This window comes from Acomys russatus, chromosome X, assembly GCF_903995435.1.
Source record: "Acomys russatus chromosome X, mAcoRus1.1, whole genome shotgun sequence".
NCBI lineage: Eukaryota > Metazoa > Chordata > Mammalia > Rodentia > Muridae > Acomys > Acomys russatus.
In genome coordinates, this window is record NC_067169.1 from 81,526,399 (window position 1) to 81,545,665 (window position 19,267).

Genomic DNA, 19,267 nt, shown 5'->3' on the forward strand with positions numbered 1-19,267 from the left:
GATGTAACGTTTGCCTTTAATGAGCTTATAATCTAAGTAAAAGTATACACATATACATGAATCAAAAAAATGGGAATCATAAGTCAATAATGCCAAAAGTGTCTTATGGGAAACAATATAAATTGTGAGGTATTTTGGGGGACAGAATCTTATATTGTAGCCTAGGATAGCCTGAAATTTACTATGTAGCTCAGGCTAGCCTTGAAGGCACAAGAATGCTTATGCCTCATCCGCTGAGTGCATTGAATACAGGAGGGCACCCTACACTTGGATTTTTTAAAAAGTCATATAGTAAGGAACAGACAGTTAGTATGAGAATACACTGATGATTTATAAAAGTATAATGGCATCGAACAAGGAAGCCTTCCTGGAAATGAAAGCAGAATTCTGCCTTGAAGGGAGAAAAAGGTATAATCATCCTAACATATTCGCTTCCGTTTCCAGATGAAAATCTGCAGCTGGTAAACCATGAAGCAAATTCTGTGGCAGTGGATGTTGTTCCCCATGTTGACAACCCAACCTTTGAAGAAGATGAAACTCCTGATCAAGAGACTGCTGTTCGAGAAATTAAATCATAAACTCTGTCAATAGAAAACTTGAATCGTTAGTTATACCAGGACTGCCAATCAGGGCCTAGTTTACTATGAATGAACTGGGTAAACTTAAAACAAGAAGGAAGCTGAAAGTGCTGAGATGACTGGTATTATACTATAGGTAAATGGCTTGACATATTTAACCTAGTAACTTTTTCCACAAACTTACTATGGTTTTCATAGGCAAGTCCCTCCTGATGATAGTGATAGCAACATTTTTAAACATTCAAAACTGTCTATAAGTAGTCAGGTTTTTCATTTGTAACAACTTTCGTATAAAATATGTTGCTTTAAAAATGTGGTGTAGCTGTGATCACTTTATTTTATGATAGCATCATAATTAAACAATACTACTATTTTAGCTTGGGCTATATGTGTCAGGGTTTGTCTCCAGGTGCTTATATTGATCTGGAATTGTAAAAAGCAATGCAAACTTAGGCATTACATTGATAGTACAAGATTAAAGCAAATATTCATCTTAACCTTTTCTTTTTAAAATTAGGCTGTGTATGTACTTCATGTGAGTGTTGAGCATAGTTTGTCAGAAAATATGAACTGAGTTGGTTGATCAGTCTATTAGTGACACCACACAAGATTATAGACACAAAAAGTTTCTTACAAAAATATTGTAAACTATTTCTCAAACTCGAAATTTTCAAAAGCATAGGATAGAACCTACCATAAGATTTAAAAATAGTAATAGCAGAATAAATCACAGAAAATTGGTAACTGGTTACTGTGCAGAATTCATATATAGAAATTGTTCTGTAAGATTTGTCTGTGGAAAATATTTTCCAAACAATGTTAACTTTGAAAATTGAGTTTACATTTGGCCTAATGGGCTCTAATTACATTAAATTTGAATCCATATATCTATACTTTTGTGAATGCATTTTGTTGGTGTTTGAAAAAGAATCAAGGGAAGAGTGGAATCCCAGGTGCCTTAATATAAAGTTTGAAGCTTCAACCACCAAAGTTAAATAGAGCTATTTGAAAAATGCACTTTATTTCTATTTTGTGTGGCTTGTCCATTAGTTTTGTTCCCAGTACAAATTCCCGGCAGAATTTAGACCAAAATAGAACAAACATGTATTTTTGTTTGCTGAATATATAATGGATGAAACCATTGCATTCTTGTACACTGATTTGAAAATGCTGTAAATATGCCCCCAATTTGTACTGATTCTCTTTAAATATAAAATGTAAATAAAATATTCCAATGAAAGATTGCATCTGGTATTCAATTTAGCTATCATGGGCTAACTTTGGTATATAATACACTTAGTTTTGAGAGGAAAGAATAGTTCGGTATAAATGGTCATTGATATATTTGATCAGTACAGAATAAACCTGTAGTGTGAATTTTATATATACTTTACACCATTATAATCTCACTGAACAGACTGGATTAGTTTTAGATGTCAACAAAGTAAATAATAAAGTGGGTCAGCAATAAAATGCAAGGTTAAGAGATCTTCATGCCAATCTGTATTTATACCGTTCGTGGCATTAGAAATCATTTCAGTAGTTTAAAGCTTTCTTCTAGTTTTCTCTTTTGACTGTATGACCGGTGGTATGTTGTTAATGAATCAGAACATATATTCTCTTTTGTTAAACATTTTAAGAATACACAGATGCTTGAATCACCTCAAGACCATGGTTATCAAGATCAGTGTACACATGCTTTATGTGACAACGTGCCTGCAGTGCAAGGATTCCCTATATTTTTAAAGAATTTAAGTTTTGTGGGGGGTCATTTTCAGATTTCTTTTTTGTATCTAAGGGTTGACTTCTTTTTAATGAAATGAAATATAAGATAAAACAAAAACCATCATACTGAAGTTGGACAAACCAAGCCAACAGAAAAATGAAAGAGCCCCAAGAGCAGGCACAATTATCATAGACCCACTGGTTCACACAGTCAGGAGTCTCAAAGCAGTGTGAAACTGAAAGCTGTAATGCATGTGCAGAGGAACTGGTGCAGACCCACGTAGGCCCTGTGCAAGCTGTTTCAGTGAGAAAGGTATTTTTAACATAGAAAAAAATTAAAATAGTTGCATATGTGTCCAAGTATATACATACGTATAGTGATGGGTGGGCACATGTAGTCTCTAGAAAAGGCGGTTCGACTTCCCAGAGCTTGAGCTATGGTTTTTGGGGAAATGGAATCCCAGCTTGTTAACATAGCTTCCAGGATTTGAACCCAGATCCTTATTCCATTATCCCAGAACCCACCTTCATGCCAACTGATAGTCAATTCCTGTTCCCATTTCCAGCCCACACATGCATTCACCAGTCTGTTTTTGGTCTCTATAGATTTGCTTATTTCTAGACATATCATACAAACAGAATTGTATAATAAAGGGTTTGTGACTGGACTGCCCTTAGCGTAATATTTTCAAGGCTCACCCATATTGTAGCATACAATTCCAATCATTCATACATTTTCATTGTTGAGTAATATTCCGTCACATGAGTATCTGGCTTTTGTTTATCCTTTTATTAGTTGCTGAATATATGGGGTATTTCACTTTTTGGGTCATTATAGATAATATTAGTCTGCACATTCATATACAAATCATTCTCTACATGTACATTTTGGAGTCTCCTGGTATATATCAAGGAGAGGAATTCCATGCCATGCCACCTGTGACATGTATTCCTTCCTGCTACTATCACTTGATATACTTTACCTTCAGCATCAGACTTTATATTATTTTTTTATGTTTCATCTTACTCTGATACTGAATGTAATTTATTGCTTACCTATAATTTATAACATGCATTACAATTTGGAAGATAAAGGTAGAATAATTCCAGTGCTTGTGGCCAGACTTCATATTATGCTCTCACATGAGAGTCACAACATAGACTTATTCTTTTAGCAGAGGCAGTAGACAACATTTGTACAGTGAGTGTAAACATAAGAAATAGGGTGTCTGAAAACATATTTAGTGGAATGTGGGGCTTATATTTAAAATCTAAACTGACCCTACACTGGATCAGAAAATGTAATAAAAACATTTATAGAGATAATTGGAATGCTAGAAATATTCCCTCTCCCTTCTGTACATAGAGATATTGTTTATTTGTGAAATATTTTATTAAAGAATTATCAACCCAGCCTCCTACTTTTCTAGTCATTTACTTTGCTCATTGTTTTTGTTTGGAGTTAATACTTACACCTTAAGCACAATAACTACTATAAAGTTGAATTAATGCATTACACGAGAATAAGAATTAATGATTGTGGTGATCACTTTGACCTCTAGTGCTGTCCTCTACCAACAAAGCTACTTCAGTGAAAAGTTTGGGAAACAGGAAACACTGGTCCTCAACTTTCTCTCTCTCTCTCTCTCTCTCTCTCTCTCTCTCTCTCTCTCTCTCTCTCTCTCTCTCTCTCTGTGTGTGTGTGTGTGTGTGTGTGCACGTGTGTGTTGTATGTGCATGAAGGCATGTACAAAAGCCAGAGGAGGAATCAGGTGTCTTTCTCTATCACTCTGGCTTATTCCATTGAAATGAAGTTTCTCATTGAACTCAGCCAGCAAAACCTAATAATCCCCCATCTCCACTCCTGAAACCTAGCTCTGGGATTATAGGTGTGAATAGCTGCTCTAGGCTTTGTATTCAGGTCCTCTTGGTTAATGCAGTATTTACCACTGAGAAACCACTCTAGTCCTCAACTATTTAGTTATTTATTTAGGCTTTTTGAGACAAGGTTGCTCTGTGTAGCCCTGGCTGGTCTGAACTCATCTTGTAGATCAAGCTGGCCTCAAACTCACAGAGATTCCTCTGCCTCTGCCTCTGCCTCTGCCTCTGCCTCTGCCTCTGCCTCCTGAGTGCTGGGATTACATGCGTGTACCACCTTGCCAGGCAATTTTGTTTTAATATGGAAGTAATTTCATGAATGTAAGGCACTCATGGGTATACTTGTTGGTGTTTATGGCTGGTTAACAGTATGTCCAGTTCCCTTTTTAGCTGGAACTACAAATGTTATCCCAAATTTTTTAACCGTTGTCAGAAATTACCAGAAAATGTTAATGAACAGGTATTAATAGAGTCTTTTTTAAAACAAACAATAAAACCCCATTATGGCGGCAGAGCTTACATTTTTAATAATGATGCCTGTGAGGGACTTAATGGAAACACGTTTAATGGCCACCAATTTGTGGTAGTTTGATTTTCAAATATCCCATTTGCCTTAAATTGGTGCATCTACAACTTTATCTTCCCACCAATTACCTGGGGACCTTGTTAAAACTTACAGTCTAGCTGAACAAGTTTAGTGTAGGGTAAGAGCCTCTGAGTGTCTAGTGCCCAGGTGGTCAGATGCTGCTGCTTTGGGATCCCCACTTGGAGTAACAATGCTTTAAATGACCATCCTCAAACAGTAATATTTTTAATCTTACTTCACTCAAACCTACTATACACATTTAAAAAAACATAAACTTAGCTAGTGTCACTTCAGATAAGTCAATAAACTAAATGACAGCTGAAACCTTTCTATATCACAGTCTCTGGAATGGGTTTTGGGCGTTTCTTCCCTCATACATTCTTTCATAGGTATTTGAGGCCACTAGTTAGAAGAGGCAGTCATCCAGAAGACTGGCCTCTGCCTAATACACCCTCATGCCATATTACTAAATAAGAATAAATACAAGTAGGTGAATGGGGAAGCTGTTAAATTGTATGGCAATAACATGATGTGGGGGTATCCTTAACCACAGGAGTGTGGGGCGAAAGAGAGACACACACAGACACAAGTTGGTGCAGGTAGGGAGACAGTAAACAAGAGAAAGAAATCTAAGCTTATTCCAAAGTTCTTACTTAACATCCTGGTAAACAGTAGTGCTCCAAACTAAGAGAAATTTGGAGGAATTTGGGAGAAGGAAGTTTTGCACTGAGCACACTGCATTTGTGTCTATGGAACACATGCAGAGATGATACAGTGTCTGGGTTGTAGGCATAACTGCAGGTTCAGATGCCAGCTCTGCCATTAGTTTAAGTGTAAGGTCTCAGAAAAGTAACAATGTCTCTGAATCTGCATTTTTAAACATGAGAAAAAAGCACAGAAAAGTAACAATGTCTCTGAATCTGCATTTTTAAACATGAGAAAAAAGCACAGAAAAGTAACAATGTCTCTGAATCTGCATTTTTAAACATGAGAAAAAAGCACAGAAAAGAAAGCACAGGCTTATTCATGAGCACGGCATGCTATACAATAAGTGTTCGGGAAGTACCAGTAGTGAGATTCAAGATCATTTGTAATCCCTAAGTTACAGTAGCACACACAATTGAACAGTGAGTAGAAAGTCATACTATCTTTAATGTGTTTTTAGAGAAAGAACTGTTTGCAAAGACTTGAAGTAGATTATGACCCAGACAAAAATTTAACATGATAGATGTCATTCAATTTGGGGGAAAAAATGTTTTCTTTATACAATCAGTGAAGTTTTGTTTTGTTTTTCACAAAAGCAAGAGTTCAAATTGCCCTGCTCTGAGCTTCAAGTAGGCATGAACTTATAAAAGAGCATCTGGGTTTAGGAGCTGGCTGGGTTCAGAGTAGTGGGAAAGGAACCATGAGATTCTGATGCACCTTGCCCCACAATAACCATAGGTCATGGAGGCTGGAACTGTACAAATAAAGGAAGACAAAAGGCCTCTGCATTGGCTGCATTTATTGACCTTTTACTGTGAAGAAAAGGAAAAATGATGTATCTTAATACACCTTCAAACTTGGATGACGTTACACTAGGAAACACATCATGTCTAGGCTCTGGGTCCTCTTCCATACTGTGAGGAGAGCTGCTTTGACTACCTACTGTGTTTTGGTAGTAGAGAATCGCAGATTGTCCTGGTTTGGGGTTTCATTTTGTTGTTGTCTTTGTTGTTTGGGTGATGGTGGTGGTGGTGGTGGTGGTGTTTTTCATCCACAAAAATAGTTTCTGCTTCAAAAGAAAGGCCCACATCTTGGAAGATGTAACCTGGAGACACTCCTCCAGGGCAGAGTTCGCTGCCTTCAGGACTCCTAGTCTGAGTGTGCTCCACGTGGCCCTAGTTCTTCATTTTGGAACCCTTGCCGACTTGTCTAGACCCTTTGCTGAATTCCTCCCATAAGCCTGTTTCGTTCTCGTTCTATTCTTTAGCTCCAGGGATTGAATTCTCCTAACAAATAAAAACAGCCTTCCACAGCTGACCTCTTTCATCTTAGTGTGTAAGCAGTTGTGCAACATGGCCAAGCTATCAAGAAATGAAGGCTACCCTACAAAGAATTTCGTTTTCCTTAGAACAGTTTTAGAAAAAGAAAATGCCTTCATGAATAGTTTAGGTACCAAAAAGTTGGGCTAGAGAAGTTCGATCATTTATTACAGTAGTTAAACAGAGGCAGCATGGGGGAAGGGAGAGTCGCATATGCAGGTGAAGATGATATGATTTCTGCGATTTATATTCTTCTCTTATTAGCATAAAGAGTTTAATTTAGGCAAGACTTTTGAACAATCAATCTTATCACCAATTGTGAGATCTTGGATAAGTCACTTCACTTGCTAGCGCTTTCCATTAATTGGTTAACAAAACAGAGGATCTACTTCGAAAGATTTTTGTAAGGACTACCTGCGAGATCACCTAGTATCTAGCGGGAGCTAAATAAATGGAAGTTGCTCCAGGCTACTGCTTCCTTAATGGGCCGTTACTCAAAAATGCCGGAAACTTTGTTTTCAACAAATTAATCCTATCACTATAAAAAGAACTAGAGACACTGCTGTCATACCCGAGGTCAGCTTACTTGAAGGGAAAAAATGTTTTTAACTTTACAAGGGCAAAACTCACTTAGCCAGTTGGCGGGACTGCTTAGAAGGCGCCCCCGACCCACCTAACTCTAACCCAGTGCATTGTGGGAAATGTAGTCTTGCTCTAAAAGTCAATGTGTAAAGGAAAAGGGAGAGAAAACTACAACTCCCAAGAGGCGGCGAAGCGGGACTATTTCCCAGTCTGGTGGTGGCTCAGTGGGAGGGAGTTGGCACTCTCTCTGCCTACGTGGGAGAGAAGGCAGGGTTGGGGGAAGTGTGGAAAGCCTCCGAAGGCGCCACTGCCAAAGGAAGATTTGGTAGGAGGAGAAGTGGAGGGGTAAAGACAGGCTGGGAGGGGAGAAGTAAGGAGGACAAATAGGTCGCCTCTCCTGAGGCGGCACAAAGTTCTTCGAGATGTGGCTGAAGCCTGAGGAAGTGCTGTTGAAAAATGCGCTGAAGCTGTGGCTGATGGAAAGATCCAACGAGTACTTTGTCCTGCAAAGGCGTCGAGGCTACGGGGAAGAAGGCGGAGGGGGACTTACAGGTAAGCGGTAGCCAGCAGTTGTGGCCAGCACACCTGCTTTAGGGCTGTGCCCACTGTCACTTAGGAGGTAGCAAGGCAAACAGTTACTCCTTGCTGCCCGCCGCCTCGTCCTAAACCCGCGGCGACTGACTGGGGATTCTGCTCCCGCCAGCACCTTTCCGCTGCTACCTTAGAGTCCCAATTGTATTGTACTGGACTAACACTTGCTCTTTGGGTCGGGCCTGGGATGGGAGAAGTTAAGGGGGAATCCAGTACCTGGTGGGTCGCTTCCCTTGTGGGAAGGGGCTGATGACCAGTGTGCTAGCTAGATTATTAGTCCCTTTAAGACCGGCGATGAGAGCAGGTTTGCTGTTGTGGGCTTAACTTTTTCCAAAACCTATACAAAATAATCACACTCCCTGGGGAGTGAGTGCTAGTGTGTAGGGGACATTGTAAGGACATGGGGAGAATGAGGTGCTCCAGTCACACCCTGAGAGAGAGGCTTCAAGTGAGATTTGGGTCAGGGCATGGGGATGCTTGATGCTGGGGAAGTGGAGGAGTTGCCCTCAGAATTAATTACTCACCTCTGCCAATGTTGCATCTTTTGAGATCTATCTATCTATCTATCTATCTATCTATCTATCTATCTATCTATCTATCAATCTATCTATCGATCTATTTATCTATCTACAAGTTTTCAGTCCTTGGAATCTGTTTCTTTTAAGCATACATTTCTCTCCATTGAGTTTGGCGCTGCCCCTTTTAAAGATGTGTAAACCAAACCAAATAAACAGAAGGAAGTTCAACTCCTCTTTCCTAATCCAGTCTCCCACAGTTCTTAATTTAAAAATTCAAAACCTGCCCATTTCTGAAGAATCCAAAGAATGCTATTTTGAAATCCTTCATCTTAGACAGGGGCTTTCAAACTTTTGGACCTTGGGGAGACAAGAGCTGGTTTTCATGGTAATTCCTGGTTTGGTATTAGGGCCTTGAAGTGGTGGACCAGACTTAATTTAGGGGTGGTGATGTAGAGGAAAAAAGCAAAAATCTGAAGACCTGAGTTATGATCCTGTTCTCATTTCTTACCTGTTGTATGACATTTGTTCAGTTATTTCATATATGCACTCTTAAGGCACTATTGTATGCTACAATTATAATTCCATTCCCTGCCTTTAATGTGCTAGCTTCAGAGGGGGTAGAAGTAGAGTAGGAGGGTCAGCTAGTTTACTAGAAAAAATATAATTAGAACCAAATGACTGAAGTTTGAATGAAGAAGTTTCTTGCCTTCAGTGACATTGCGTTCCCTCTTGGTTTAAAAAAAATGGTGCCTACTTTATGGAGAGTGTACAATGGAAGACAATGATCACAAATGTATATATATGTTAAGGCAAGCTTCCTCTAATGTGGATCAAATTCATATGCCCTATAAGACATATAAGTTTACAAGTAACACCTATCTTACCCAACTTCTAAAAAGGGGCTCCAGGCAGTCTGGGAACAAAAATTGCCCTGAAAATAAACCCAGCATTTTACTTTTTTTTTTTTTTTTCTGATCCTTAAAAATTACAAGTTATTTAGAGAACAGTTTTCACTTAAATGGCAGCTTCATTTAAATGGAAATTTCTTAAAACAGGTGAATTATGAATGGATTTCTTTTCTTTATCCCACCTACCCCTTTTATTAGCTCCCCATTGCTAGAACACAAGGAAATTTGTCTGAAGACATAAGCAAAGATTTCTGTATGTTTGCTTCTGCGTGCTTGTTTTACCGGAGACAGTGATAAGATGCCTGAAATCACTACAGAAGTCATGTAAATTAAATAAAATTACTCAAAAAGGAGCAAAGAGACATTTTCAAAGTTTGTTTGGCTCCTTTTGGTCCAGAAAAAAAAAAGTGTATGCTGATTTTCATGGCTGCGCAATTCCTGTCTTCTTAGTAAAAATTGTGAAGCCAAGAGCTTTGCTGTGTTGTACTCATTTGCCTGAACTTTCATCAGCGCATGAGTATATGCCAGTATAAACTTGCCTTTGTCCATTTTATTTATTTTACGTGTTGTGATATGTGCTACCCCTTTATAAGAATAGTTTATAGATTTGCATAATGGTGAGATGATAATGATCATCTGGAAATGTTAATTATTGTACTTTACAATTTGTTTGCTTTGATATGTGCTAATTGGCAATAACCAATATTTTGTCTCTTGAGTACTGATTTGGTAAAGTTAGTTGACTCTATTTGCGGGAGGGGGAAGGCTAATTATATAGCTCAGGCTAGCTTCAAACTCACTATTTTCTTTCCTCAACCCAAGTGCTGTTATGATACGTATGCACCACCACACTAAGCCTGATGAGCTAATTTTTCTTTCATAATGATGGTTCTGTTAAGCCAAATTTGACAATAAGATCACAAGGTCCTTTTTCTAAATTTTAAGACACTTTTTAGTTGGTATATGATAGATTACTGACTATCAGACTTTAGCCTCCTTAATTATCCTGGGTCACAACAGAATGAAATTTTTGTTATACCTAAAGTTGTTATTGTTGTTTTGTTTTTTAATTTACTTATAGATGATTTTATCCTGGATTTCTCTAGTTGTCTCACATTCTCCCTTGCCTTCTCATGGTTGATAAAGGTAAAGATTTCACTGTTGCAGCTAAATTTAGCGCCTTGTTTTATATAATTAAAATAATTTATGCATATTTGGCTTATTAAGCACAAATCAGCAATTTTCTCTGCTTGGCAGATGAGAGCCACTACACAGACAATCTTCTGGTAAGTACTCTGCTGAAGGAGACTTAGGGGGACCTGAAAATCAGCAAGTCATAAGTAGGTTGTCAAGAGAACTTTACTCTTGAATTTTTCATACCTGAATAGTGTTGAACAGCTTCTTAGACATTAGATTTATAATTACCATCAGCAGGCCTTTTATAAATTCCATGTAGAACAAACAAGAAAATAAACATTAAAACAAAATATTATAAAGTATTCTCTTTCCTTATCCCCTCCTTTTTTTGTTTTTGTTTTTGTTTTTCAAGACATGGTTTCTCTGTGTAGCCTTGGCTGTCCTGGACTCCCTTTGTAGACCAGGCTGGCCTCGAACTCACAGCGATCAGCCTGCTTCTGCCTCCTCCTTATCCCCTCTTATTTTGGTACTGTCCCTTTGAAATTAAAGCATCTGTATAATTAAAATATAGTTAAATATGAAGTAAGTATTTTAGTTTAAAATATTTGAAGTAAGTTTATAAATCACTGTTAATGACTTACTCTAAATATATATAATAAAGAGAATGTATAGCCTTTTAATGACTATGTCACAGAAACCCAAAACTGCTCTTCTCCCCTGCCCCGCCCCTGCTCCACCCCCACCAGACAAGGTCTCTCTGTGTAGCCCTGGCCTCCAACTCACAGAGCTCCACCTGCCTTTGCCTCCTGAGTACTGGGATTAAAGGTCTGAGCCACCACGCCCTGCTAAAAGTGCTCTTTTGTTTAAACCTCAACTCAAAATTCCAACTGAGAAAATGTTCATATTGCATATATATTAGCAAAATACCTCTGCATTCCATGCTCACAAAGGAATTATCCAATAAATGTCTGGTACTCAAAGGGTCAACATGCCCTTTTATGATAAGTCTGCAAAGTCCTGCTCCCCCTACACATTCATGCTCAGAGTCAAATAAAATATTGGCTTATTAAAAAAAAAAATCCCAGTGGGGTGGTAGTAGCACATGTTCTAAATTCCAGCACTCTAGAGGCAGAGCCAGGTGGATCTCTGAGTTCTCTGAGTTTGAGAATAGCCTGGCCGGGCTACCCAGAGAAACAATGTCTTGAAAAAACGGAAAAACAAAAAGTGGGGGGAGGAGGAGGAGACCACACATGGCACACACCAAGAAGGACAAATCATATTCTGTGCCCCCTCCCTGATCCTTGGAGCATCTGATCTCTGTAAAATCAAGTAAAAAATAGCTTTAAAGGTCTCTTGGGAGTTTGAAAGAAGGCTCAGTAAATAATAGCAGTGATGTTCTTCCGGAGGAGCAGGTTCAGTTCTCAGCACCCACATGGTGGCTCATAGCTGTCTGTAGCTTCAGTTCCTGGAGATTTAACGCCCCCTTCTGGTCTCCAGAGGCAGCAGACATGCATGTGGTGCACAGCTACACGTGCAGCCAAACCACCAATACCCACACAAATGAATACCTTTAAAAAATTCTCTGGATGTTAGTTATCTTATAGGATTCTTACTTCAATAATACAACTATGAACCAGCATTCATAGTGTGCAAATGCACCATCCAGTGATTGCATTTCCTTTACTAACCTCTTTTCTTTGACCTTCTTTGATACTTTAATATGTATTTGGCTCCTTTCAAGTTGCATTTTTTTTTTAAACAAATGAAGGCTTGGCTTAGTCATCCGTGGAATGGAAATTAACATTGTTGTCTCTATCTCGGATCACTGTAGTGTAGGTCAAATGGGTTTTAAAATCTGTATATGAAATATTATTTTAGAGCCTGAAAGACCAAAGAAGTCAGTCTTGGTACTCTCTGGATATCTCAATGGCTATCTCCTCTTTCCCTCTCTCCTCACTCCCTCACTCCCCTGTCTCCACACCATTTCCCCTAATAATTATCTTCCCATGTTGTATATGAAAATTGATGTGAAGTCATAATACTGAATATGTCTAAGAATAATAACATCACACGAGCAAAATACTAGATAATGTTATGGTGCTGATTATGCATCTGTTGTTTGTAATCAGAATAATGTAAAGGAATTAGAATAGTTTATCATGACCAAGTTTCCTTTGATCTATGATTGTCCTAAACCTAGAAGTCCCCAAATAATACTTTTATAGATCTAAGTATCTCTTGTACTGCTGAGTGGTATTTAAAAATACATATAATATTGGTTATCCTATTAGTATTTTTATAAGCATAATTTTTTTTTCTTTTGGTTTTTCAAGACAGGGTTTCTCTGTGTAGCTTGGCTGTCATGGACTCACTTTGTAGACCTGGCTGGCCTTGAACTCACAGAGATCCTCTTGCCTCTGCCTCCCAAGTGCTGGGATTAAAGGTGTGTGCCTCCATGCCCAGCTAAAGCATAATTATTGAGGAAGGAATAACAATTCAGCTGGTGAAATCTCACGCTGCTTGTGGACAGTTCAGGAAGAACTATAGGTATAAAGCAAGCTGAAAGTAATAAAAAGCATTTTGACATTTGCCGTACTGTTGTAATAATGGTGACATCGGTTTTGTGTTGCCTTTTTGTTAGACAAATTGTCATTTTCATCTCTTTGCTACTGCTATGATAATACAAAATCTTAAATATGGTGGTGTATGTATTCACTGAACAAGTATTTACTAAATGCCTTCTAAAAATCAAGAACTGGTTTGTTCGATTTTTAAAATTGTGTGTGTATGGATGGCATGACTGCATGTGTGCCTGTGTACCACACGAGTGCCTGGTGCCTATGGAAGCCAGAAGAAGGCATCAGGTCCCAAGGAACTAGAGTTACAAACAGTTGTGAACCTTGGTGTGGGTGCTAGGAATCAAACCCAAGTTGTCTGGAAGAACAGCCAGTGCTCTTAACCACTGAGCCATCTCTCCAGCCCCAAGAACTACTTTAAAGTGCCGATGATAAAGCGATAAATAAAACAAAATTCTTTTTTCATAGCATCTCATTCTAGTTAAGAGCAGTAGTCATATTTTGTGTGATTTGACAGGAGGTGATAAATAATATGAAGGATAAAGTAAGATATACTAAACAAGGAAAGGGTTCATCTGTCTATGAGCAGAGATTGGAGGAACTTGGTATATGAGCCAATTCTATATTTGGGAACAGGATAAATTGGAAATAATTTTACTGTGACCAGATATGGAAAAATGGGATGGTAGCTAGTCATTGTGATAGAGTTTGGTTAATAGATCAAGCATAGTTCCTACAAAGTTTGCAGTCTTCTAGAACAGTTGGCACACAAGTAAGCCAAATATATCATTACTAGGATAGTCTGTAGCACAATTATTTATTTATTTATCAATTTATTATGTTTTGCTTTTTCTAGACAGGGTTTCTCTTTGTAGCCCTGGATGTCCTGGACTCACTTTGAAGACCAGGCTGGCCTTGAACTCACAGTGATCTGCTTGCCTCTGCCTCCAAAGTGCTGGGATTAAATGCATGAGCCACCACACCTGGCTCAGTTGAGCAATTTGTTGACTTATTTCATCTATGAAGAAATACATATTGAAACCTCCAATCCAATTTTCTATACCTAGCTCTGATATAATTTATGATTAGCAGAGGTGCTGTAAAGTGAAACAAAGTTTTCCTAAAATCAGTGATTAATAACAAAAGCTGAAATGCTTTCGGCAGAATTCCAGTGTGGCATCTGTGGAGCTTTATGCCAAAATCCAATTTGGATCATTTTTTTAAATTAAATCATTTGTCTGTAAGCACTATCAATATCTGGGAGGCTGTTTCCTAGGGAGAACTAAGAAGGCTATTTTAACTGGGAGGAATGATTTTAATAAAGCAAAACAGTTGTTGAGGACACAGCAAATATTCCAGATGTATTTATTTGGAATTGAAAACATGAGGCTCAAGATATGATGTACGTTATAACTATGTAAAGGTTGTTGAAGACGAATAGCTTCATCTGTACCAAAGGAAAAACTCAGTGACTTAAAGAGACCTAAAAATTAACACTCCCTTGGTCTCTTTAATTTAACGTATAGGGTCTTTGTTTTCCTTATGCAGGATAAAGGAATAAAGTTTTAAAGCAATGGATAATAGCATTTTCTGGGTTTTATTGTCTTTGCTTTCTTATTTTAAATGAACCAAATGTTTTTAAAATATTCAAATTTGAAAAATAGAACCTAAAAAATTATTTTTTATTAACTGTTTTTCAAAGCTCTTGAGTGTAAAATTGGCAGCTTTCAAAATGCCATGTGGCTATTGGGTTATTCTAAAATAAGCACTCACAGTTCTGTTTAGATCTGGTAGCAAAATAATAGAATCAGGAAAATCTACAACCTCTGTTGAAAACACTTTTATTTGAATATGTTTCTTACTAGGTGCATGGGCAGTATACTAATTAGTTTTCTCATTAACATTTAATGAGGTTGACATTATAAAAAATTCAGTAAAGGTGTACTGGCTAGACTTTGTAAGCATGACAACTACTGATTAAAGAATCAGCTATAAGGTTACAACAGTTTTTACTATGAACACAATTTATAACCAAACATTTTATATAGACTAGAAATAAATCTTACTAGTAATTAGAAAGTTCATTTACATTATTCATCTGCAGCTAAAGCAGTGTTGTCTTACACGATACTCTCAATCTACTTTATAACCAGGGCTGCTTGCCCTCCCCCTCCCCCCCCAAAAAGTACACGTTAATTTGTGTACTAAACTAGCATACTGGTAATGAAATGTCATAGTTTGCTTTTCTGATGCTGTGATAAAACACTCTGATAAAAAACACTGGGGAGGAAAGGATTCATGTCATCTTAGAAGTTATAATCCATGATCTGGGGAAGCCAAAGCAGAACCCAGCACAGGAGCTGGAAGCAGAAACTAGAGAGAAACAATGCTTGCTGGCTTGCTTTGAGCCTTTTACCTTTCTTAGCACAGGTCCACCTGCCTAGGCATGGTACCACTCACAGAGGGCTTGGTACTCACATATCAATTAGCAGTCACGCAAATGGCCCTACAGGTGTTCTTACCAGCTAATTTGGTAGAGGCAGTTCCTCTACCAAGTTGATGTTCCTCCTTCCTAGGTATGTCAAGTTCACAGCCAGTGTTAGCCACCACAAGGAGTCAGTATCTTCCACCTGTAGCTGTTTCCATGGCCTTTCCTTTAACATTCAACTCTGTAATTCCTTGCTCATCACAATCACTGTTCCAATACAGAAAAAGGGGGGAGAGAGAGAGAGAGAGAGAGAGAGAGAGAGAGAGAGAGAGAGAGAGAGAGAGAGAGAGAGAGAGAGAGATTTATTTTTTTAGACAGGGTACCACTTTGTAGCCATGGCTATCCTAGAACTCACTATGTAGACCAGGCTGGCCTCATTCTCAAGAGATCCACCAGCCTCTACCTCCTGAGTGCCGGGATTAAAGGCGTGTACTATGTTTTAAGTCCTCCCTACTGTACAAATGGTACCTAGGTCAGTGCTTACATTTATAAAAAGGGTCAATGTAGTTCGTATCACAAGATAATAATATTATCAAATATTTGATATCCAAACCAGATAGCCATCTTAGGCTACATTAAAAGAACCATGGCAGTTAATGTAGATGTTGCTTAGTGTTAGAGAGCTTGCTTAGCATGCACAAGGCCCTGGATACTGAAAAAATAATAAAAAGAATCATAGAGTCCATAATATAATGGTCTGTGTATGTTCAGACCCTCTCTGCTCTTGGGGTGGTTTGGTTTGGATTTGTTTGGGAAATAAGTCTCAGGTAGCCCAAGTTAGTCTTGAACCTGCTGTGTAGCTGAGGATGACTGCACCCATGACTTTCCTGGCTTCATCTCTGAAGTGTTGGGATTAGAAAGAGGAGCCCTGATACCCGGTTTAGTAGTCAGGGTTGAATGACACTTTCAACCACTATATCCAGGATAGGCTATGTAGTTGGTGGGACTAACTGCAAAATGAAAACTAAATGACCCTTCAAATCGCAAGGGTTTTAGGATATGAACAGCAGTATTCAAGAAAGAGGAGAGTCATTCTGCGTGCAGATCATAAACCCAAATAATGGTCCCTGAATATAACCTTTAGAAACACAATTCCTTCTTGATTTTAGAAACAGGCAGCCTTAGAGAAACAAAGGCAGAGATACTGTAGAGGAGGCAAATGCACTAGAGGTTAGATTATATGACTAGTCAGGATATTTTTCATCTCCAAAGTCTGAGGTTCTTTATCCAGCCAAAAAGATTGGCTTGTATATAGTAATTATTGTTCATAAAAACTGCCCTTTAAAAGTATCAGGCAACTTGACATTTTTATAATCTTACTGTGACATTTAATAAAAAACACATTTCACATTAATTAATGTACTTATTTCCTTAAGAAGGTGGGTGTAATTTGTTCTTCAGGATGCTACCAAAATCCATGGACCTTTACCAGAATCTGGAACATTGATTGACATCTTAGTTACAGTCATTCAAAGGCTACTTTGAGTATCTTTATATTTTCAAATTTCTTATTCTACCGTGAAGCTGACAGCGTCTAGTCTCTTGAGTTCATGGGAGTTACAGAGAGGCTTCCCATGAGGAGGCTGATTCACAACCTTCAGTGTTCAGGCAGGCGGATGACGAATCTCTGTGTGTATGGATAAGCAACCCAAACTGGCTTGCTTATTGTCTTGTACTTTTAGAACCCAGACATTGGCATATATTAATTCCTGCAGGAGTTGCAGGGACTGGAGGGTGCTTACAGCTTAATGAGCTGCAAGAGTTCCCCGAAGTGACTAGAAATGTATTCTAGTTCTAGCTTCCAAATTACTTGTTGCATAGTTTTGATATTAACCACCTAATTTCGTGCACTTATAAAATCGTAACAATTTCCTTTTCTATTATGTAAGACATAATGTCATCAACATTTCTGTTGCCAAAAAAATAATAACCTTTCTTGTCAGTGATTTTGACCACTTTGTCCTTAGTGTCACAACCTATCAGAGTATTGTTATGTCACTTGGAAATGATTTTGTGTCCTCTCCACCTCCTTGGACAGCCACATCACCACTTTTCTTTCTGTCAAACTTTACCCATTTTCATCAGTTATTCTAATATTACCTTTTATAATGTGTATGAAAAGAATTGAGTTAGTTTTCTTAAAAATCGCATAACTAAATCAGTAGCTTTTCTTGCAGCTATGTTTCTTCTTCCCAAACCTTGTTTAAAATTAAACTCTTGGAAGACTTGTCAAGTAAACTAGCAGCCAAACTGCCCTGGTGTAAATAAATATCTTTTTTCCCCTTTGAGATAGAACATATAGACCAAGCTGACCCCTAACTGGCTTTGAGTTCCTGGTCTTCCTAAGTGGTGGGGTTCCAATATAGTGTCAGGAATTTTAATTTCTTTGTCAGGAGTTTTAATTTCTTTATCTGGACAACTTAGTCAATTTATTATATGTATATGTGTGTGTGTGTGTGTGTGTGTGTGTGTGTGTGTGTGTGTACACAAATTGATTTTTCAGTCAATCTCTTGATTATCTTTTGCTACTACTCTTTTGTCTTTTGACTGTTTTCATTCTCCTGCCTTTAAATTGAGAGCATTCCCCCCTTCTTCATTTCCTGAGTGAGTTCACTCATGATACCCTAGAAGACTATCTGCGTATATTTAGCTCCTCTTTCCTTTTGTCCTTTACCAAATGTTCAACTTCTTACAGCTACTACTTTGATGCTTAATTATCATCCTTCTTTGTATGCTGAAATCCTCTGATATTTCCCTCCTCACTAGTTGAAAGATAATCATTTTCCCTGTCTCTTTCATTCCAGTTGTTTCTTATCAAGGATCTGTTCTTAAATAAATCTGTCTATATTTTCCAATCTTTGATTCTTCGATAAAATCTTCAGTTCATACATTACTTTTATTTTTACTTCTGCAGTGCTGAGGATCAAGTTCTGGTATCTCATGCATGCTACCAAGCACTCTGCCATCAACTGCATCCCTAGCCCATACCCTAACTTTTGACTCTATCAAATTATTTCTTTCCTTTATAATTCACATGCTACCATTGCAGAAACTTTCTTTTTGGAAATCCTACCTGCCACGTGGACTAGGAAACCTTGCTGCTATATGATTTTAAAGAGCCTTAATTTAAACCCACTACAGGGTGCTATCCTAATTTGAAGCATTTCAATAGGCAAAACTTTATCCCACTTTATTTTACTCTTTACTTCTTTTTTAAAACAATTTTATTTTAAAGGATTTATGGGTGTGTTGGTGTCCCCCTCCCTCCACTGGAAGTCCCACCTGGCTACAGGAGATGGCAACTTGAGGCTCTTTAACCAACTACTAGGAGTCTCAGCTAGGAAAACCCCCATAGACTCTCAGGGGCCTCCCCTGTCCCAGAGATGCTTCCCCCCATCAATTTCAGTTCTCTTTCCCTGTCCTCCCTTCCCCAACCTGATCCCCATTCCCATTACCCTCCTCAACCTCTCTCCCACCCAGGTCCTTCCGTCTATTTCATTCAACCCATTCTGAGCGAGAATCAAGCATCCTCCTTTGGGCCTTCCTTGGCTTCTTTGGGTCTGTGGATTGTAGCATGGTCATCCTGTACTTTATGGCTAATATCCACTTATAAGTGAGAACATACCATGTGTATCTTTCTGAGTCTGGGATATCTCACTCAGGAGGAATAACTTTT

At 38.3% G+C, this 19,267-nt stretch overlaps 2 protein-coding genes across 4 annotated transcripts in view; both read left to right on the forward strand.

The window, feature by feature from the left end:
• Positions 1 to 689, forward strand: part of Rnf128 (ring finger protein 128) — a 104,868-nt gene extending 104,179 nt beyond the window's left edge. For both annotated transcript variants that reach the window (XM_051141266.1, XM_051141265.1), the window contains exon 7: positions 445 to 689. In XM_051141266.1, the coding sequence (XP_050997223.1) occupies positions 445 to 578 (134 nt within the window). In that variant the 3' untranslated portion in view covers positions 579 to 689. The remainder of the gene's footprint in view (positions 1 to 444) is intronic.
• Positions 690 to 7,639: 6,950 nt separating this feature from the next.
• Positions 7,640 to 19,267, forward strand: part of Tbc1d8b (TBC1 domain family member 8B) — a 68,031-nt gene continuing 56,403 nt past the window's right edge. The window contains exon 1 of one of the 2 annotated variants that reach the window (XM_051141261.1): positions 7,640 to 7,925. In XM_051141261.1, coding sequence (XP_050997218.1) covers positions 7,796 to 7,925 — 130 coding nt within the window. In that variant the 5' untranslated portion in view covers positions 7,640 to 7,795. The remainder of the gene's footprint in view (positions 7,926 to 19,267) is intronic. The other variant, XM_051141263.1, reaches the window with a different exon arrangement.